The sequence below is a fragment of the Engystomops pustulosus genome, chromosome 6, assembly GCF_040894005.1.
Source record: "Engystomops pustulosus chromosome 6, aEngPut4.maternal, whole genome shotgun sequence".
In the NCBI taxonomy this organism is placed as follows: Eukaryota; Metazoa; Chordata; class Amphibia; order Anura; family Leptodactylidae; genus Engystomops; species Engystomops pustulosus.
Genome location: NC_092416.1, coordinates 123,565,826 through 123,588,638, shown reverse-complemented (window position 1 = coordinate 123,588,638; position 22,813 = coordinate 123,565,826). Strand labels below are relative to the sequence as shown.

At 45.0% G+C, this 22,813-nt stretch overlaps 1 protein-coding gene across 1 annotated transcript in view; it reads right to left on the bottom strand.

Moving 5' to 3' along the window:
• Window positions 1-170: 170 nt before the first annotated feature.
• Window positions 171-22,813, bottom strand: part of LIME1 (Lck interacting transmembrane adaptor 1) — a 27,214-nt gene continuing 4,571 nt past the window's right edge. The window contains exons 2-6 of the mRNA XM_072110852.1: window positions 20,193-20,326; window positions 9,031-9,085; window positions 6,239-6,326; window positions 4,767-5,086; window positions 171-2,296 (exon numbers count right to left, since the gene is read on the bottom strand). Coding sequence (XP_071966953.1) covers window positions 2,093-2,296; window positions 4,767-5,086; window positions 6,239-6,326; window positions 9,031-9,085; window positions 20,193-20,326 — 801 coding nt within the window. The 3' untranslated portion in view covers window positions 171-2,092. The remainder of the gene's footprint in view (window positions 2,297-4,766; window positions 5,087-6,238; window positions 6,327-9,030; window positions 9,086-20,192; window positions 20,327-22,813) is intronic.

Below are 22,813 nucleotides of genomic sequence, written 5' to 3'. Positions count from 1 at the left end.
CGCCGTCACCTGTTCTCACAGGGCTGAGCGCGTTACCGCTTCCACATCCAGGGCGCAGGGTGACAGCTCTTATAGACCTGTGATGGAGGCCGTACAGGTGTCCAGAACGTCCTCCCCCCGGTCACAAGCAGCAGATGAATAGGATGTTGTACAGAACACGACACAGACAATTTACTTAGAATGCATTTTAATCCATTATAAAAATAATAGTGCAACAATTGTCACCGCCCATGTAAAGGCCTAGATATTCTTATAGGTATACTCCTATGGGGAAGGGTTGTCATCACTAGACCCAGACATATTCTGCATGTCAGTGTCACAGAGTAAAGCCACAAACACTAAGGCCGTGTTCACACTTTCCGTCTGGGCGCTCGATTCTCATATGCGATTAGGCCTGGAATGCGCTTTTAAATGCAATGCAGATGGAACGTGTAACTGCCGCGCAGTAACCTACCTGCACGCCTACAACGCTTGCGTTAAGATGCAAACAATGGGTTCCTGGTTTGTTTTCTTGTGGCCCGCGTTTTATCAGTGGGTGAGGTCCACTCATGCCCCAATGACAATACAAAAGACTGTCCCAACTGCAAACAAGGACAGGAATAATATCTGCTCTCAGTTTTACTACTAGCGCAGGCAGTACAGCAGATGACTCCTTACTATGTGTAGTGGTAATGGACTGTAACTGCAGGGACTGCTATGGGCTTTTAGGAACTCAGAAAAAGCTTGATGGTAACGATAGTGGGATCCTTATTGGCAGTGGTGGCGTAACTTGAAGCTGATGAGCCCCAGTGCAAAGTCTGTGCCAGGCCCCCAACTTTAATGTATGGTTTATATTACTAGTCTTCTCATATGGGAAAGTGACACCACAAGGGCCCCCCTAGAGACCACGTACAGCAACTCATACATGATGTCTACACCGAGCTCAAGCAGCGATTATGTGCTTGGTGTGAAAATATTGATTTGTAAAGCTTTACAAAATATGATGGCGCTATATAAGGGTACATTCACACACATGTATGCGACCGGGCAGGCATATAGTGAACCCTCCCCTCTCCATAGAAAACAGCGGCAGCATGCTTTATCATTCACCCGTTTACAGAACGATGCCACATGTGTGGCACTATACAGCCGCCATTCTCATCTATATGTCCACATGTACGTCCTCCTAGACGGTTGTGTGAATCTACCTTTAATAAAGATTATTATTTTTATATTATTCATGAGAATGCAGAAAAATATATTATAGGGATACTATCCTTGTATTGTATCCATTTTTTTCAGTACAACCTTGGAATGTGCACCAAGAATGTCATTTTTAGCTTATGTCTGGTTCCAATAACCTATGGTATGCAGATTGTGAAAATGCCTTTGTCAGCATTCTTAATCATTTCAGTACTTTATATAAGTTTAAGTTAAATTACCTGGCTCCCTGTCAGTAGCATGTGATGAGTCCCGCGGTAGGTGCAGATGCAATCTGTGTGTGCCTGTGTCTCCTCATGCATTCTTCCTATAATCCACAACATCTCACTCCTTCCTCGGCCTGTTCAATGCACATGACAGGTAGTGGGGAGGAGCTGGATGAGAGGAGACTGATAACAGGCACACACAGGCAGCAGCTGGCCCCTCTCACCACACACTGCCCCCTCTGGAACTCACCACACAATGCCGGCAAGGAGCCAGGTGATGTTAAATAAACTTATACAAACTACTGAAATGATTCAGAATACTGACAAAGGCATTTTATAAATCTGCATATATAGGTTATTGGAACCTGTCACCAGATAAAAATTACATTCCAGGTGACAGGTTCGCTTTGATTTTCTTTCCATTACTCCAGACTACATCCCCAAATTTGATTTCTCCTTTAAATCAAGCACAAATAAAGAATATGTGTTAAATGGTCAAAAAATCTGCAACTTTCTAATGTACTATGTGCTTCAATTCCTGCCCATTTTCAAAATCGGTGTTTGCTGTCAACCCAGCAGTAACAGCACACACTATTAAGAAACCCTCAACTATGTCCAATGTTCCAATATCCAACAGCAAACAGACATTTTGAAAATGATGCAGACTTGAAACACAAAGTATCCCTTTAAGCATAGGTATCATAAGCAGGGCTGTAGTTAGTTTGATGGCTGCTCATCTCGCTTATAGTCTCATAGAGGTTTTCGTCAGGTTCGCAAATCGGACTTCCAGGGTGAAGGAGATCTTCATTACTCGCCTTTATTAACCCTTCTGTGATCTCTGTGCCCAGCAGCCTCTTTTTCTTCTGTACTTTTGAGTACATTTCTTCAAGCTGCAAGACAAAATAGGAAAAAATCAACCCCATGTGGACATGTGGATCACTTCACATTGCAATTATTTCTTTTTTTTTGCACCAGTGCAAGGGCTGAGGGGATAATGGTGTGGTAACCGCATTTCACAGAATGAAAACAGCTCTGGTCCAAGCATCTTTGCTATAGATGATGTAAGGAGTTCTTGAGTCGAGATACATCAGTTATGTTTTCAGTAAGTGCAGTTTAGATGTACTCTCCCCAGTTAAGCTCAATTATGTAAGTCCTTACATATATTTCTAAGAGAGAAATAGTGAAATTACCATCTGCTGGACACAATCAGTACTGCACATATCAAACAATGCAAGTCTACTAGCAATTGTGACCATACAAAGTTCCAGTGTAAGACAGTGTAAGATAGCAGCTCTGGAGGACTATACCTGCACCAGCAAGGCTGTGAGAAATGTATTTATATTCCAAGATTGTAGCTGGACTTGGAATTCTGTGTCTCCTAACACAGCTTTAACCTCTGCATTCAAACTGTTTCCTGCTGCTCCCCTCTGCTGTAATATCTAACCAGATGCCTGCTGCTATTTTTACTCACAGCAGGAGGGAGCAGCTGTGCTTGTTCAGTGAAGGTCTCACACCATTAATGCAGTAATATGATTACATTGTTCACAGTCCTGCAGCTACTAACAACACAGACAAAGGTATAGTTAAAGAGATCTCATGGGCTGCTACCTAAAACTGTCACTGGTTCAGAGCTGCCTATAGTAGTGGTAACAAAGACAGAAGCAAAGACCTAATCCAGAGGAAAAGGAGAGGTGAGGGTAAGGGAGGCCACAAAAGGGAGTGTTCTAAGCAGGGGCATTATAAATTGAGGAGCTTTCAGGTGTCCATCTTGTGTCCATCTTTCAGACTGCTAAAAGTTTGGACATATAACATCCGTAAAATAGAAAATTCCTTTGTGTCCAACAGCCGGGATACCCCTACCCTTCCCAGATCAGTTTTTTTCGGGAGCTTATAAACAGAGAATGAAACAGGAACCAAGTAACTGCATATCATCTCGCATTTGAATAGGAGTGAAGATGAGTGACTTGAATCAAGCACTACAGAGATGGAAATGTGTGTGGGTGCTTTTTCTCAAACCCACATATAAATATCAATCTAGCTATGTCAGAATTCAGTAGTGTGCCGCTCGTCAAATTTATTGAGGGTTTTAGACCATTTTTAGTCAGTTTTCTGACTTGTCCAGAAAGGCGTGTGCACTCATGAAAACGGGTGTTGGCTACACAGGACCCCAGAAAACTCAGTCATAAACTCGACTAACTAATACATGGTCTAAAGTACTACTCTACTGAAAAACTGGAAAAGTTACTGGTGTTATGCGATTAATGCTTTATTTATTAGCAAAATTGCTGATATTCAATATAGCATTGTGTCTCAAATCTTAATTCTGCTACAAGTTTCTAGATCAACAGTATCTATGTGGTGAGAGCACTAGAAGGCTAAAAACATGAACATTCATTACTGTTTGGGGTTGGAAAACCCCTTTGAAGCCATGGCCAGGAAGAGGAAATCACATTTGGGTGGATTAACACTTTCAAGCCCAGTTTTTTTCTAGGTTTTTGCATCCCCATTTCTTCCACATGCCATATCTTTTTGATTTTTCTGTTTACAAAGCTATGTGAGGCCTTCAATTGAATGGCACTGATCTATAATACAAATCTGACCTACTATACATTGTATAGTACAGAAGGGGGTTCAACTCTCACAAACATCTCCAAGATTGCCATGTGTTAATCCTATATGATAGTGTTCACCTATTATAAACATAGGTTATCAATAAAAAAAATCCTTTTATAACTTAAATTTAGTCTTTGAAAGGAAAGAGAAGGGCATACATTTCTCAGAGTTTTTAAAGGAACCTGTCACCAACGCACAACTTTATGGTTATCACATGTTCCAAAAGTCCATAAGATGACAAAAGCATATAGGCATTATACTAAAGTACCTGACTCCCCTCCAACATCCCTCCTGAAGTCCGGGAGGCTGGGATTCAAATTAAAAAAATGCCTTCTCCTGGATCACGTCAGCCCACACGCCGAATTTTATCCCTTTGTGACGTTAGCTCACCGCTGCTAGCCCTGCCACCGACAATGTATACAGCAGTGATCTGACATCACAGAGGGGATGGAATTCGGCATGCAGAGTGATCGAGGAGACATTTTTTAAGTTTAAATTCTGGCCCCCCTGGACTTCAGGAGGGATGTTGGCAGGGAACCTGGTACTTTAACATAGTTGCTATATTATCTGATCTACACATTTCCCCAACATGACAATAGCACATATGCTTTTGTCATCTTATGGGCTTTTGGAAAAGTTGTGTAAAATGCTGTGTGGCAACCCATGTGTTATCTGCACTAGAGACCACCTTTCTAGGAAGATTAAATAACAGAGCAGATTGTTCCCAAGTACATTGACAACACATACGTTCAGGTCGGCTGGTCGGCTTGGAATGCAGGGTTCTAGAGAAGGTGGCGGTAGTTGGCTCTTATCTTCTGTGATGTGTTGGGACCTCGGGTTTGCAGCTTTTTTTACCTTCCGAACACAGGCATACTCAGCTGTAACTATATTGACTTGAGACTCACTTAGCGATGGCTCCCTATCTGCCCGAGACCCCACACATTCATACAGGGAGTTCTTAGGGTTGTAGTTTAAATTAGAGTAGGTGGCATCCTCTCTGGATGAGGCATTCATTGCTGGTCGTTGAGGGAGATGGTACAGTGGATCCATACTGACTGGCCTCAGTTCTGAATTAGGTAATAAAAGACAAGCAGTCAAACTCAGTCAGGAACATGTTAAAATGAATTCTGACAGATATTCTGCAGGTGTATAAATGCAGCTCTGGTCCATATATAAGACTAGTTATAAGGCCTATAGCAACAGGGACCAGAATGAAGCACTGGGGTAAAACACAGGATGTAATTCAAGATCAGTATTGCATATATAATAATATGTATCTAAAACAGAATATCTACTAGATCAGTAGTGGCGAACCTATGGCACGGGTGCAAGAGGTGGCACTCAGAGCCCTTTCTGTGGGTACTCAAGCTACCACCCCAACACAGAGTTTGCCAGCTAGGACTCAAGGCTTTCTCCTGTGATCCAATACAGCCCAGGAAGTGCCATGCTCAGCGCTATTTGGCTGCCAGGACTACAGGAGAAGCAAGAAGGTGTGGATAGAGATAGCTTGTCATTGGAGCTCCTGCTCTGGGTCTCCTGATCCTTCCTCCTCAGGGGACCCTGGAGGGTAGCTACAATCCAAATTTCTCCATCACCTTTCTATTGCTTTGGTGAACTCAGTATGCCAATACGATTAAAACTTGTGATACAGCAGATTGGGCACTTGGTCTCCAAAAGGTTCGCCATCAATGTACTAGATAAATAATAAGTGCAGTTCTGGAGTATAACACACAATGTAACTTATAATCGGTATAGAATAAGTAATGAGATATATGTACAAAAAGGGGACATTTATCCTACATGGCATAGATTTGCACCACAGCCTGCAAACTTATTAAAGTACACAGCCCATATAATAAGGACAAGCAGGAATTCCCACTTGGTGCGGAGGTAGCATGAAGGGGAAAATATTTAAGGACTTGCAAGCCAAAAACTGGTGTGCAATTCCTGATAATTGTAAAGTCCTGATAATAACAGTAAACTTATCTTTGTAGCAACCAATCATAGCTCAGATTTAATTTTCAGTTGCTGTAGGTAAGGAGGACAATTCTAGACAGTTTTTAGAAGTGACTTCACCAGCAGTATAGTGAGTGCAGCTCTAAAGTATGATAAAGCCTGCAAGGATCTGTATACGGTATGTAGTATTCTGTATGCACACAGGGGATATATTTATCAAGACTGACAGTCCTTGGAAAATGCAGTAGACGATACACACTTACGGGGATCTCCTGGTCGTGGCCTCTTGATTTCATGCAGTTTGGTGTCAGACTTGCTGAGTGAACGTAGTTGAGTCTGTCGAAGTAATGTCTGAAAGGACAGAGGTAAAAGTTATTGATGCAGCGAGCCGAAGACAGAAAAACCTTAAAGCATAATCAGTCCAGAGTACAAATTAGACCGCAATCACACATTTTTTTATAGGGTATTAATTAAAAATGATCTTTTTTCGGAACGTTTTTGCGTTTTTTTTCTATGGCGTGTACCGTGCGGGTCCAGTAACGATTCTGTTTTATTATACAGATTGTTACGGACGCGGCAATACCAAATATGCGGGGGGGTTTTGTGTTTTTTATACTTTATTAAGTGTTTTTATAGGAAAGTGACATTTTAGGGGCTTATATTTTAATGCATTTATTTTTTATTTATTCTAATGTGTTAACTTTAGTGTTTTTGACTTTTTTTTAATTATACATACTTGAACTTGAACCAGTGATGCTCTGATCACTGGTTTAAGTTCAATACACTGCTCTACAATACTATTGTAATGTAGAGCAGTGTAAACTGTCTGAGCAAGCTTGCGCATGCTCAGACAGTTTACAGTCAGACCCGGAAGGGGTCTGACTGCCATGGAGACCGGGCAGCTCCGGGGCACATGCCAGTCTTCGGAGCTGCCCAGAAGTGGATCGGATCCCCCGGTAAGCGGCACGGGGGATCCGATCCACAGCGCAAACACCCTTACATGCCGTGGTCATGTTTGACCGCGGCGTGTAAGGGGTTAACACCCGCGATCGGAGCCGGCTCCGATCGCGGGTGTTAGCGCAGGCTGTCAGCTGTACTAGACAGCTGACAGCCGCTGCTTCTGGTACCGGCTCCGTTCGTGAGCCGGTGCCAGAAGCAGGACGTTATTGAACGTCCCCGTGCGCTAAGCATCTAGCCCCGGGGACGTACTATAACGTCCTGGTGCGCCAAGGGGTTAAAATTGTTGTGCTTTTAGTTGTTTTAGTTTAAAAACATACCAAGAACACACCATGAATGCATGTGACAGCACCACTTTTACACACATTGCGTTTTGGTTGTATTTTCATTGCGTTTTGGAAAGGATTACCACAGATGAGGAGAGAGGTGATTTGCCTAATTACATTACTGTTTACATTTGTTAATGTGATGTTACATATGTTAATGCATAATGTGATTAACATCTGCATTAACATCACGTTTACGGTGTTAACAGTAATGTAATTAGGCAAATCACCTCTCCTCAACTGTTGTAATGCATTTTAAATGCAACCAAAATGCAACCAAAATGCAACGTGTGAATGTGGCCTCAGGGTATCTGCATGTGTTGCAGAATGGCTGTGGGTAATTTAGAAGCCAGCAAGCAATCAGTTGGTTCTAAACCATGTAATGCCACAATTTTTAAATGCCCAGTGGGCGTATATCATCCTGTGTATTGTAAAGGTTAAAGGGAACCTGTCACCAGGGACCTAATTTTCACTACAGAAGCCTATTACAGCTGCTTTTCACATATGCCTTTCTGCCTTCTCTAAGTAATTGCATTACACTATAATTGTGTGTTACCTTGCAGCCTGTCAGAATCCTCTGTTTGAATCCTTTGGTTTGGATGCATTTCAAAAAACAACATGTGACTTGTCTGTGCTGCAGAATCCTCAGATCTTGGCCCCCACCTTTGTGCTCCTGTGCAGCTCCTCCCTACTGCTCCTTCACAGAGGTCACAGCGTGGTGAGCTGAAATCAGTGGGAGGGGGTGGAGCTGTTCAGGAGCACAAAGGTGGAGGCCAAGAGCTGAGGATTCTGCAGCACAGACAAGTCACATGCTGCTTTTTGAAATGCGAAGCCCAACCGAAGCCCAACCCCTGTGACTACTACTGCAGGTGTAATGGGCTTCTGCAACCTGTCTTTAGTGAAAATGAAGTCCCTGGTGACAGGTTACCTTTAATTTCTGCCGTGGGATAAGCAACATTAAATGATGTTCCCTTATTTGCTGCCGATCAAAGTTTTTTTTTCTGCTTTTATCAATCCCATACATTCCAATGCTACTGAATAATACTACAGATTTGCTGCATGGCAAATCCACATTCAGCTTGTGACAAGTGTGGTCACCCTAAGACCTAAACGCTTGCAATCAGAAATGAGCACCATAGGGGAGGGGATTGATAAAGTCACAATTCCTGGTGTAAGGTCAGGAATTGTGACTATTTTCCACTTGACGCCAATTCCACGCCAAGGGAGTGTAGAGAGGCGTGTACTGGGCCATGAACAGCCAGTGCGCTAGCTATAGCATACTTCAGTTACTGTCGCTGGCTATAGAGAAATTCTACGCCAGGTACGACAGTGAAGATGTCTACCAGATATACTAAGCAGCCAGAGACTCTTATTATATCTCATGCAAGCAAAAGTGGTGGGAGAAACATAAATTGATTAATTGATCAAACAATACAAAACACATGTTGCTTATTCCTGATTGAAAATAGGTTCAAACACATCTTTGAGCTGCAAAAACTCCTCACCCCTGCATTTTTGAACCCAAAAGCAGGTGTAGATCATAATGGGTTGAGACAAATAATTTAAAGGTGCTGCTCTTCCTCCTACTGTTACTGTATTCCAGGTTTGGGCATCAAAAACTGCATCGGAAAAACTCTCATCTTAAAAATCTCATTTTAATGAACTATTCTATGAACAGTTTATTCATGTTTTTGCCTAGCAAATTATGGTCTACATGTATTTTGACTATTTGTAAACATAAGTTACCCTTTTCAAATTTTTTTTTTATTTACCACGTCAACAAGGGCAACTCCACCAGAACATACATTCCGCATCCTCCTCTTCTTCCTGATGAGAGAAGAAAAATAAAAACGTATCCCCTTCGAGGGAAAGTATAGATATATATTTTAACCATGAAAAATTTCTTTAGGAAATGTAAGAATATTTTAAAAACATTTTCCATGCCATCTTAATTACACAAAAATTACTATATCCTGCAATTCTCCCTCTGGACAGTGGGTTTAGGAATAGATGGATGCTTGATTCTTCTGTAAGGGATTTCTGTGCAGTAGTCTCATTTACATCCCAAACAATAATGACAGGATAACAACAGAAGAGAACATCATTAGGCCTAAGGCTACATTCACACTAACGTATGGGGGACGTATATACGGCCGACGTATATACGGCCGATATACGTCCCCCATACACTTCTATGGGCGCACGGCACCCTACGGGAGCGGTACGGTGCCGCACACGTGCGGCACCGTACCGTTCCGTACCCGGGAAAATGATAGGACCTGCCCTATCTTTTCCCGTAATACGGCGCCGTGCGCCATAGGTTGCTATGGAGAGGGGCGGGGGTGAGCTGGGCTCACCTCCTCCTCCTCTCCCCGTACACTGCCGTTGCCCGCTACGGTACGGTACGGGCGGGCAACGGCAGTGTGAATATAGCCTTACACTGCAAATTTGCAAATAATCGAATGTAACCTGTTCTGACCGCTGGAATTTTTATGGAACTATCATTTTAAGGAACTATTCTAAGCATTAGTCTATCCACTACTAACAATAGATTTACATACACCTCCTCTCTACACAGAGCATATCTCAAAAACTCTCCATACATATGAATGAATTGTCAAAAGGCCATGAGGCTGCTGTAAGGCTCATATCACAATTTTGGTACACACTAAGCATATATACGTCAGGAAGCTCATCGTACATGCTGATTGTACCCATTGGCATGTACTGACTGACGGTGGCATAGTTGTTGCCTCGATCTGAACAGTATACAACACATACTGTGAAAAAGACAGGATGGAAAGATGCAGCAAGCTACGTCTATACATCCTGCTCATTGGAGGCAATTGAAGCATTTGGGGAGTGGATGCAACGTGTTTCATCCCTCCTTCAGCCCTGCTGAGTGGATAATGACAGTGACATTGCTGGGGAAACATCCAGTACATCGGCGGCACCCAATCACCACCTGCTACCGTTGTACACTCAGGGGAGGAGGAGTCACCAAACGACGTATCCCACCGTATAAGCATACAGTGTGATACGTCTGTGTCATATGTAGGGCACCTAGGGCAATACCAACTACAATACCAGCACAAACTGCAGCCAAGTGTAGCACTGTTTGTGGTAGAAAGCAGCCATGCCAAATGGCAGAACATGGAGGCAATCAGTACATGGCTGGTCATACTGATCTGTGGGGGGTGTAACACACTCTGGTGCATGTGAAACATCCCGAGGCCTAGGCTTTCTTTGGTGTCTGTAGATTGGAGTGGCTGGCTTATTGCGGCCTCGGGCACGTTATGGTCACGGTGCTTGGTATTGGGACCGGAGGACAGACCTACAGCCTGGCAGGTCTCCAACAGGTGGTGTGTGCAAGAAATATGGAGGGAGAGGCTGATGCAATAGGTTCCACCCTGGGGCAACCCCTGATGTATATATAGGAGTCCTTGGATGATCCAGGGATTACACGGAGGCACGTTGTGCAAATCAACTTACAGTTCTTTATTCAACTTCAAACGGCAGGCAACAGCCAAACAGTAGCAGATTCAACAAGCTGGAAGGTTTACCGAGATAGCTGGTCCGCAGGACAGTAGCTCACAGCCTGGTAGTAACTTCAGGTGTAAAGGTGGAGCTGAGTCCGAATTGTGGACCTCTGCTCTGGGGGGCTTAGTCTGCTGACTTGCCCTGGGCGCTAGGCAGTGGCCTGAGGCACCTGTGGTTCCTGGTATTAAGACACTGGCATGGTGCAACTGCACTCTACTCTGCTTGCTTTGCTGACATGTGCTCCAAGATGGAGTCTTTCACTCTATGACTAGGTTTGCCCTGTGCTCCCGTCAACTAGCCTCCAGCTAGCTTCCAGCTTGCTTTACAATATTACAAAGAATATCAATGGACAATAATATTTGGCATGCTTAACCAGGCAGTGGCTACAGCTGCAATTACAAAGTTCTCCTGTATAAGGCTACATTCACACGATGTATGCCCGCCGTACCGTAGTAAGGCGGTCATACATCGGCCCTGCGGAGAGGAGCAGGGGATGAGCGCTGCTCATCCCCGCCCCTCTCCATAGGGAGATACAGCACATGGCACCGTAATACGGGAAAAGATAGGAAATGTCCTATCTTTTCCTGTGCTACGGAGCGGTACGGTGCCGCACGTGTGCTGCACCGTACCGCTCCCGTACAGGGCCGTGAGCCCATAGGAGTGTATGGGGGACGTATATCGGCCGTATATACGTCCCCCATACATGTGTGTGAATATATATATATAGCCTTAAGAGACCTCCTAGAGAGGAGATCAGTCTTCCTAACAGCTCCTAGCATGGAGAGGGCACTATTCGCAACAACCATCTTGCCTGTGCATTGGCAGGGGTGTTGCACATGGTACACCAGTAACATATATGACACATTCAGTATGGCCAGTGTGGTGGTGAGAAACCATCTCAGAGAGGCTAACCTGTGGATAGGGCATAACTTTTGTTTGTGGGAAAACCCCTTTTACTGGATTTTATCGGGTTAAAGGGGGCATGGTGAGCTAGGGGTGTGGTTAAGTGAGCTATCTGCTCACTGAAGGGAGTCGGCTCCTTGTGCCTGCTCGCCTGCAAACGACCCATCACTATCCCCCACTCGAATTAACTCAGACAAGGCACGGTACAGACACATGCCACTCAACAATTCGTAGCCCTGTGTGATGTAGTGCATTATAGTTAAACCCCTCCCCCGAGTGGAGACTGCTCTATGTGATACCAGGATTTGCTGCAGACATTACAGGGTTTGTGATGACAGGTATGGGTGTGTATTACATATCCACATAATGAGTGTATTGTATGTGTGCTGATGTGTTTGCCTGCATGTGTGTCTGTCGGTATGTGTGTGTTAGCCTCAGGGCGGTCTGGCCATAAGACCCACCGGGAGAAATCCCGGCTGGCCGTTTGGTTTTGGGCCGGTCCGGGGCCGATCTGGGACTGGTGGGGCCGGTGGAAAAATAAAAACACATGAAACTCACCTCTCCGATTCCCCAACGCTGCTCCCCTTCTTGATTCAGTCCGGCCTCGGTGACAGCTCTGTACGGGCTGGCGTCGCAGAGACCATGACGTCGGCAAGCGGCTGACGTCATGGTCTGTGCGACGCCGGCCTGTACGGAGCTGTCACCGCGGCCGGACTGAATCAAGAAGGTGAGCAGGCATCGGAGAGGTGAGTTTCATGTGTTTTTATTTTTATGTACTGTGCTAGCGCTGTATACTGGGAGAGGGGCTGTATACCGGGGGCAGGGTCAGTCTGGCTGTATACTGGGCCAGGGGCTGTATACTGGGGCCATGGGCTAGCAGGCTGTATACTGGGGCAGGGGCTGTACACTGGGGCAGGGGCTGTCTGGCTGTATACTGAGGCTATGGGCTGACTGGCTGTATACTGGGGCAGGGGCTGTATACTGGGGCTATGGGCTGGCTGGCTGTATACTGGGGCTATGGGCTGGCAGGCTGTATACTGGGGCTATGGGCTGGCAGGCTGTATGCTGGGGCTATGGGCTGGCAGGCTGTATGCTGGGGCTATGGGCTGGCAAGCTGTATACTGGGGCTATGGGCTGGCAGGCTGTATACTGGTGCTATGGGCTGGCAGGCTGTATACTGGGGCTATGGGTTGGCAGGCTGTATACTGGGGCTATGGGCTGGCAGGCTGTATACTGGGGCTATGGGCTGGCAGACTGTTTACTGGGGCTATGGGCTGGCTGTATACTGGGGCTATGGGCTGTCTGGCTGTACACTGGGGCAGGGGCAGTCTGGCTGTATACAGGGCGGACTTAATATACTAGGAGGACTGGCTATATATATTTATTACACTGGGCTGGCTGTATACTCGGGTGGCACGCTGACTGTATACCGGGGGTTGGGTGGCTGGCTATATACTGGGGGGGGGGGGGGGCGGGGTTGCTGGTTACTAGTAATAGTAGCCATATTCCTGTACATAGGGGGCAGTATTATAGTAGTTATATTCTGGTACATAGGGGCCAGTATTATAGTAGTTATATTCTGGTACATAGGGGGCAGTATTATAGTAGGTATATTCCTGTACATAGGGGGCAGTATTATAGTAGTTGTATTCTTGTACATAGGGGGCAGTATTATAGTAGTTGTATTCTTGTACATAGGGGGCAGTATTATAGTAGTTGTATTCTTGTACATAGGGGGCAGTATTATAGTAGTTGTATTCTTGTACATAGGGGGCAGTATTATAGTAGTTGTATTCTTGTACATAGGGGGCAGTATTATAGTAGTTATATTCTTGTACATAGGGGGGTATTATAGTAGGTATATTCTTGTACATAGGAGGCAGTATTATAGTAGTTGTATTCTTGTACATAGGAGGCACTATTATAGTAGTTGTATTCTTGTACATAGGGGGCAGTATTATAGTAGTTGTATTCTTGTACATAGGGGGCAGTATTATAGTAGGTATATTCTTGTACATAGGGGGCAGTATTATAGTAGTTATATTCCTGTACATAGGGGGCAGTATTATAGTACTTATATTCTTGTACATAGGGGGCAGTATTATAGTAGGTATATTCTTGTACATAGGGGGCAGTATTATAGTAGGTATATTCTTGTACATATGGGAGCAGTATTACAATATATTTTACTTAGGGGCAGTAGTATTATAGTAGTTACATTCTTGTTAATTGGAGAAGGTATTGTAGTAGGTTTATAGTGTACATATATGGCAGTATTAAGTTGTGTGCTTTTAAAATAGAAGTGTTATTCCTTTACAAGGAGGCAGTATGAGTCTCTTTCTCTGCGGTGTACATGTTGATTTAGACCATCTATTAACAGTTTGTATGGGGTTTAGTAACTCCAGCCACATCACAAGGCCACACCTACTTGTTTTGACCCCGCCCACAGAATGGGGCCACTTTTACAGTTTTTTCCAGGGCCACTTTAAATTCCCAGTCCGCCCCTGGCCTCTATACATGTGTGCCTGCCTGTATGGGTGTCTGCCTGCATGTATTTCTGCCTGTATATATGTCTTTCTGCATGTGTGAATGTGTGCTGGTTTATAGACTAAAATATTAATCACCTCAAATGTACGTGAGAAGGAGATAGGGCTGCATCTGCTACGAGGTGGGATGAAGTCTGTGCCTCAGGCGGCAAATTGCGGACCCTTGTAGGAGGCCAAATGCTGGCAAGTCCACACTACCTGAAAAATCAAGTACATTAGCGCCTTTAAGGCACCGATGTGATTAATAGGTAGAGAGGGGCAGTACAGCACCTGTGCGCAGCACTCTGCAGGAGTGCCAGAGTGCTTCATCATGCACGCCGGCCTGTGTCACTACAGAAAGCGTGGCTGCTGGCTCCAGGAGAAGGGGAGCTGCAGGGGAGCGTTGTGTTCTGGAGGTAAGTACCAGGTTTATTACTTTTTGGGGGATTGTACATGGTACTATGGAGGATGCTGTGTATATACTGGAGTGGTGGCTTTGTATACTGTGTGGGCTGTGGCTCTATAAACTATCTATGGGGGATCTGTATATAGGGGCTATATAAAGGATGTTTTATGTGGGGAATAGTGTGTTTAGTGGTGTGTTGAGTATAATATATATTTAGGAACAAGATCCATTATATTGTAAATGACTGTGGTATTTTTAGGGCCGCCGTGTGGAGTTGCAATGTATGGAGCTGAAGACTGTGAATAAATCGTAAAGAAGTCTTCTTCCTGATGGAGCAGATTGTCACCTGTAAGGTACTAGATACTACAAATGTCTGTGTCAGGGCCCGATTATAGGCGGGGCTCCCGGGGCTCGAGCCCCGGGGCCCCCACCATCTGGCCCCCCCTAGGGGCCCCCACCAGATCGCACCTCCCGTGCCCCCCCTCATGAGCCGAACGCCGCCTCCGGGCATTGGTGAGCGCCTCCACGGCGATCCAGCCCCTGCATAAACTGCACGCCCACTCATCCTGCTGCATGGGGAGTCACTCCGCCCCCCCTCCGGCACAGGTGACTGCTTCCAGGTCCGCCTAAACAAGCAACCCCGCTCGCCCCCCGCTCCGCTCACTCGCTCCCCGCTCCGCTCAACACCGCCTCTGGCTCCCCGCTCCGCTCACTCCCCGCTCAACACCGGCTCGGAGCATTCCCCCCCCCCCCCGCTCCCATCCATTCCCCCACGCTCCCATCCCTTCCCCCACGCTCCCATCCCTTTCCCCCACGCACAAACATGCACCAGCCAACCCACCCCCCCCGCCCCTACCCTACCCGGCCGAATAAGAAACCGACCGACTCCCCCCCACTCCCTGAACAAGCACCGTCAAGACCCCCCACCCGCCCGAACAGGCATCCGGTCAACCCTAACAGGTAAGTATATACATATGTGTTTTTCTGTGTGTATATATGTATATACAGTGTATATACACTGTATATGTGTATATACAGTGTATATGTGTATATATGTATATACAGTGTATATGTGTATATATGTATATACAGTGTATATGTGTATATACTGTATATATATTCATCTACTGTTTATATGTGTATATACTGTGTATATGTGTGTATATGTATATACTGTGTATATGTGTATATATGTAGGAAAAAGCAGAGGGTGGAACGGCACCGTGTAAAAAAATTAGAGGGTGCAGGTCTTCGTCGGGGTCCGACAACCCCGTTAGTCGTAGCAGTAAAACAACAAGTGAAGCAGCACTCCGAATGGTTAAAGTGAAGAAGTGTTTTATTCCACCATGGATAAGGATGTAACGTTTCGTCTTGCTCTATGAAGACATGCTTGATAATGTCTTCATAGAGCAAGACGAAACGTTGCATCCTTATCCATGGTGGAATAAAACACTTCTTCACTTTAACCATTCGGAGTGCTGCTTGTTGTTTTACTGCTGTGTACATATGTATATACTGTGTATAGATGCATATACTGTGTTTATACATGCATATATTTATATAAGCATACAGTGCCTACAAGTAGTATTCAACCCCCTGCAGATTTAGCAGGTTTGATAAGAAGCAAATAAGTTAGAGCCTTCAAACTTCAAACAAGAGCTGGATTTATTAACAGATGCATAAATCTTACAAACCAAAAAGTTATGTTGCTCAGTTATGTTTTAATAAATTTTAAACATAAATGATGGGTCAATTATTATTCAACCCCTAGGTTTAATATTTCGTGGAATAACCCTTGTTACAGCTAATAATCGTCTTTTATAAGACCTGATCAGGCCAGCACAGGTCTCTGGAGTTATCTTGGCCCACTCCTCCATGCAGATCTTCTCCAAGTTATCTAGGTTCTTTGGGTGTCTAATGTGGACTTTAATCTTGAGCTCCTTCCACAAGTTTTCAATTGGGTTAAGGTCAGGAGACTGACTAGGCCACTGCAACACCTTGATTTTTTCCCTCTTGAACCAGGACTTGGTTTTCTTGTCTGTGTGCTTTGGGTCGTTGTCTTGTTGGAAGATGAAATGACGACGCATCTTAAGATCCTTGATGGAGGAGCGGAGGTTCTTGGCCAAAATCTCCAAGTAGGCCGTGCTATCCATCTTCCCATGGATGCGGACCAGATGGCCAGGCCCCTTGGCTGATTAGAAGCCCCACAGCATGATGCTGCCACCACCATGCTTGACTGTAGGGATGGTATTCTTGGGGTCGTATGCAGTGCCATCCAGTCTCCAAACGTCACGTGTGTGGTTGGCACCAAAGATGTTGGTCTCATCAGACCAGAGAACCTTGAACCAGTCTGTCTCAGAGTCCTCCAAGTGATCATTAGCAAACTGTAAACGCGCCTTGACATGACGCTTTGAAAGTAAAGGTACCTTACGTGCTCGTCTGGAACGGAGACCATTGCGGTGGAGTACGTTACTTATGGTATTGACTGAAACCAATGTCCCCACTGCCATGAGATCTTCCCAGAGCTCCTTCCTTGTTGTCCTTGGGTTAGCCTTGACTCTTCGGACAAGCCTGGCCTCGGCACGGGAGGAAACTTTCAAAGGCTGTCCAGGCCGTGGAAGGCTAACAGTAGTTCCATAAGCCTTCCACTTCTGGATGATGCTCCTAAGAGTGGAGATAGGTAGGCCCAACTCCTTGGAAAGGGGTTTGTACCCCTTGCCAACCTTGTGACCCTCCATGATCTTGTCTCTAATGGCCTTGGAATGCTCCTTTGTCTTTCCCATGTTGACCATGTATGAGTGCTGTTCACAAGTTTAGGGAGGGTCTTAAATAGTCAATTAATCCAAACATGTGAAGCTCATTGTTCTTTGTGCCTGAACTACTTCTTAATACTTTAGGGCAGTGATGGCAAACCTTTTAGAGACCGAGTGCCCAAACTACAACAAAGACCCGCTTATTTATCGCAAAGTGCCAACACAGAAATTTAATTTGTGATTTATACTCCCTTTGCTGGTATCAACAGTTTTCATTGATACCAGCACCCTGAGGACACCAATAAAGCAGAAAATAGTCCCAGGGAGCGCTGTCACTTTAAAATAGCTCTGTGCACAGCAAGTCCTGGGCTGTCTGTGACTGCAGGAAGATACCTGGAGTCATCTCTGGTGATGGCCTGAGTGCCCACAGAAAGGGCTCTGAGTGCCACCTCTGGCACCAGTGCCATAGGTTAGCCATCACTGCTTTAGGGGAACTAAACAGAATTCTGGTGGTTTGAGGGGTTGAATAATATTTGACCCACACTTTTATGTTTAAAATTTATTAAAATATAACTGAGCAACATAACTTTTTGGTTTGTAAGATTTATGCATCTGTTAATAAATCCTGCTCTTGTTTGAAGGCTCTTACTTATTTGCTTCTTATCAAACCTGCTAAATCTACAGGGGGTTGAATACTACTTGTAGGCACTGTATATGTGTGTACATTTATATATATATATGAATGATGTGGTTTTTGTATATACTGTGTATATGGAATGTATGTATATGCTCTATATACTGAATGTGTGTGTGTATTTCCCGTATGTGTGTGTAAATGCTGTATATACTGAATGGGGGATATTTATCATACGCTGGCGCCCCGCCGCTGCAAAAATCGCAGCCCGATACATCAAGAGGCTTCTGCCTCTTGATGTATCGGGCTGCCAGTAGTGCAGCGTTTATCCTACACTAGGCAGGGCCTGGCGTAGAAAAAACTGCAGCCGACGACTTTTCACGTATGAAAAGTCGCCGGCAGCTGTAATGCCCCGCGCCGGCCCACTCCCGTCCGTCCGCGCCCCCCGCTCGGCCGACCGCGCCTCGCCCCTTCACTCAAAGGTGTCTATAGCGCCTAGGCTCGGTACTGTGAGCACCACGAGTACTCACTGTGTCATGCTGTGGCGCTGTAGGTAGCTGTGTTACTGGGGCTGAGGCGGCTGTATGTAGCTGCTACTGGGGGTGAGGCGGCTGTATGTAGCTGTGTTACTGGGGATGAAGCGGCTGTATGTAGCTGTGTTACTGGGGGTGAGGCGGCTGTATGTAGCTGTGTTACTGGGGATGAAGCGGCTGTATGTAGCTGTGTTATTGGGGATGAGGCGGCTGTATGTAGCTGTGTTACTGGGGGTGAGGCGGCTGTGTGTAGCTGTGTTACTGGAGGCGAGGCGGCTGTGTGTAGCTGTGTTACTGGAGGCGAGGCGGATGTATTTAGCTGTGTTACTGGGGGTGAGGCGGCTGTATGTAGCTGTGTTACTGGGGATGTGGCGGCTGTATGTAACTGTGTTACTGGGGATGAGGCGGCTGTATGTAGCTGTGTTACTGGGGGTGAGGCGGCTGTATGTAGCTGCATTACTGGGGATGAAGTGGCTGTATGTAGCTTTGTTACTGGGTGAGGCGGCTGTATGTAGCGGTGTTACTGGGGATGAGGCGGCTGTATATAGCTGTGTTACTGCTGGGATAGTGTAAAGGAAGCAGGAGGACGTGTATGTACGCTACACTTAGTGGGGGCCTCCACCAGATTTTGAGCCCAGGGGCCCCCACCAACCTTAATCCGGCCCTGGTCTGTGTCACTGACTACTAGTGTGTGAGGAAACAAAAAGGCTAGAATCTGCCCGGTGTCAGCAGTGATGTGTATTATGAGGTTTTGCAGCAGCTGAGGTGTGTATTTTGATGTATTGAAGCAGCTGAAGTGTGTTTGATGTTCTGATGCAGCAGTGATGTGTATTATAGGATTCTGCAGCAGCTGAGATGTGTATTATGAGGTTCCCCAGCAGCTGAGATGTGTATTATGAGGTTCCCCAGCAGCTGAGATGTGTATTATGAGATTCTGCTGCAGCAAAGTTCTGTATTATGAGGTTATGTGGCAGCTGAAGTGTGTATTATGTTCTACAGCTTCTGTAGAGTTTAAGGGTGATGACACACGTAGCGTTTTGTTTGCGCGTTTGCAAGCGCAGACAAAGCACTACGTGTGGCACCAGCCTTAGTTTCAGTTTTATTACTTGGCGGAGGGGAGCAAATGTTTAGGTTCGCCCTTTTGGTTAGGTTAAATGGCCTCAAAACTGCCTTTACTATGACAGGGCTGTTTGGTATTATAAACTAGGGAATATTTTAGGGAACAGGGGTTTTAGTTTCAGAAATTTTAATGCTGCCAGGTGAGTTCACTGCAAAGGGGCCCACTAAAACTAATGCCTCAGGGGCTCTTTTCTATGTCACAGAAGCCCCCTCTGTCTGCCTTACTCCTCCCTCTTCTCCCCAATCAGAAAACCAGTGTAATGGCATCTGTGATGTAGACAGGAGCCCAACTTTCCTCAACTTTAAAAGACATTTTTCTCCAGAATGATAGAAGACAAAGGAAGAATAGATCCTGTTTTAGGGGACACACACCAGCATGTAAGGGCGCTTGGTGTACAATACTGCATCCATGTGGTAAAGATTCCCCTTAAGTAGATGTTCTGTTTGATAAAGTTCTACATTTATGGACATTTAGCTGTCACCCAGCTTAGTAGTAGAATAACAAATGTTACGGGACGTACCTCTTTTTGCAGAGTGTGCAGAGGCTGCAGAGCAGCAGAATCAGTCCCACCGCAGAGCAGAGAGAAGTAAGGATGAGCTCTTGTGAATCAGAGATGACGAACCTCGGCGCCATAGGGGAACTTTGCCTTTTTAACTGAAAAGAAATTAAATGAATGGAATAGTATTGTCGTGTTGCAGTTAGTTATGAAGACCAGAGATCAGTGGTGAGAACTTGGTGCCACATAATATTTTAAAAAAATCATATCCAGTTTTGGTGCTGTCAGCTGTAGGCGCGCAATGTAGCAGAGCCGGCAGCATCCTCGTACTCTGCTGTTATACCACTTCCTGTGCAGTTGCAGGTGTGCTTTACTGGTTTGCAGCCCATTTGGTTGAGCACAGCAGATTTTACCAGCTAAAAAAAAAATAATAATTGAAATAAATGTTTTCTGTTAATAGAACACTCCAGTCAAAGCTGATTCATTAACCCCTTAACAACTAGGCCCTTTTTTGCTTTTGAAATTTCCATTTCCATTTTTTACTCAACACCTTCAAAAACTTGTAACTTTTTTTATTTTTACATGCATAACAAATTGCACTTCGTAGTGACAGTATTTAATGTTCCATGCCTAAGTGGGAAAAAATTCAGAATACAGTGAAATTGGTGAAAAATTGCATTTGTGCCATTTTCTTGTGGGCTTGGATTTTACAGCTTTCACTGTGTCTACTTTATTCTTTGGGTCGGTGTGATCACGGGGATAACAAATTTGTATAGGTGCAAAACCTGTGCAAAAAAAAAAATTATTCACTTTGCCATATTCTGGGGCTAATAACTTTTCCTTTGGTGTACGGAGCTGTGGGTGCATCTTTTGATGCTACAAATGCTACAATTTTAAGGACTGTATGGCCTTTTGATCACTTTTTATTGAATTTCTAATATTTTTCAAAATGGCAAAAAAGTGGCATTTTCGAGTTTGGGTGTTATTTTCTGTTTCACCCTTTTGGTTAGGTTAAATGGCCTCAAAACTGCCTTTACTATGACAGGGCTTGGTATTATAAACTAGGGAATATTTTAGTGAACAGGGGATTTAGTTTCAAACATTTAGACAATCCCACCACCAATATATACAGCGCTCAATATGCAAATCTTTCTAAAAAAAACATAAATACTGCCAATTGTTTTTAACCCCTTAAAGGGCACCTACCACCACGAATCTACCTATAAAGGTAGATCGGGTGGTAGGTGGATGTATGGGACTTGAGGATAGCCCTTTTTAGAGCTAATCCTCACGTCCCCGCTAGCGTAGCATAAACTTTATTGCCCTAATATGTAAATTTTATTAAACGGCTACTGGGGCGTGGAGTAGCCGGACACGAGGCTACACGGCGCGGCTACTCCACGCCCCAGTAGCCACTTTCCCCGCCTACCCTGTGATCTTCGGCGCGCAGCTCCTGGCAGCTGCGCGCCCTCGTCCGAGAAGCCGGAGTTCTGCGCATGCGCAGTAACTCCGGCCTCGTTCCCGAGATCGCGCATCCCCGGGCCTGCGCTCGGAGCCCAAGGATGCGCGATCTCGGGAACGAGGCCGGAGTTACTGCGCATGCGCAGAACTCCGGCTTCTCGGACGAGGGCGCCGAAGATCACAGGGTAGGCGGGGAAAGCGGCAACTGGGGCGTGGAGTAGCCGCGCCGTGTAGCCTCGTGTCCGGCTACTCCACGCCCCAGTAGCCGCTTAATAAAATTTACATATTAGGGCAATAAAGTTTATGCTACGCGAGCGGGGACGTGAGGATTAGCTCTAAAAAGGGCTATCCTCACGTCCCATACATCCACCTACCACCCGATCTGCCTTTATAGGTAGATTCGTGGTGGTAGGTGCCCTTTAAGGACGCAGCCATTTTACAGCTTAAGGCTCAGTCCCATTTTTTGGATTCTGACATGCGTCGTTTTATATGGTTATAACTTTTGAACACTGTTACTTATCAAAACGATTCTGAGATTGTTTTTTTCCCCACATGTTGTACTTCATTTTAGTGGTAAATTTTGGCTGATAAGTTTTGCGTTTATTTACAAAAAAAAAGAAAATATGATGAATTTTCTAAAAAATTTGCCATTTTTGAAATTTGAAATCATTGCGTTTTCAGGCAGATAGATTTACCACCTAAATAAATTGCTGAATAACATTTCCCATATGTCTACTTTACATTTTCACCATTTTTGAAATGTCTGGATAATTTATTTTGATGTCACGCGGCTTACAAATCGAATAGCGCTTTTCCGGATTTTCAGAATTGACTATTTTGGGGATAAATACACTTTTGAATGAAAATTTACATATTTAGCATCAAAACCCCCCATATAACCAACCCAATTTAAAATCTGCACCCCTCAAGCTATCAGAAACAGATTTTCCGAAGATTGTTAACCCCTTGAGATCTTCATAGTAATTACATCAAAATGGAGGCGAAATTTAGAATAGTCAAATTGTGCCGGTTATACGTTCATTTAGCCCTAAAATTTACACATTTCCAAAAGATAAAAATACAAAACCCACCATACAATTTGTTCTACAATTTCTCCCGAGTGCAGAGACCCCCCACATGTGGCCGTGACTTGTTTTATGGGCACACAGTGAGGCGCAGAAGGG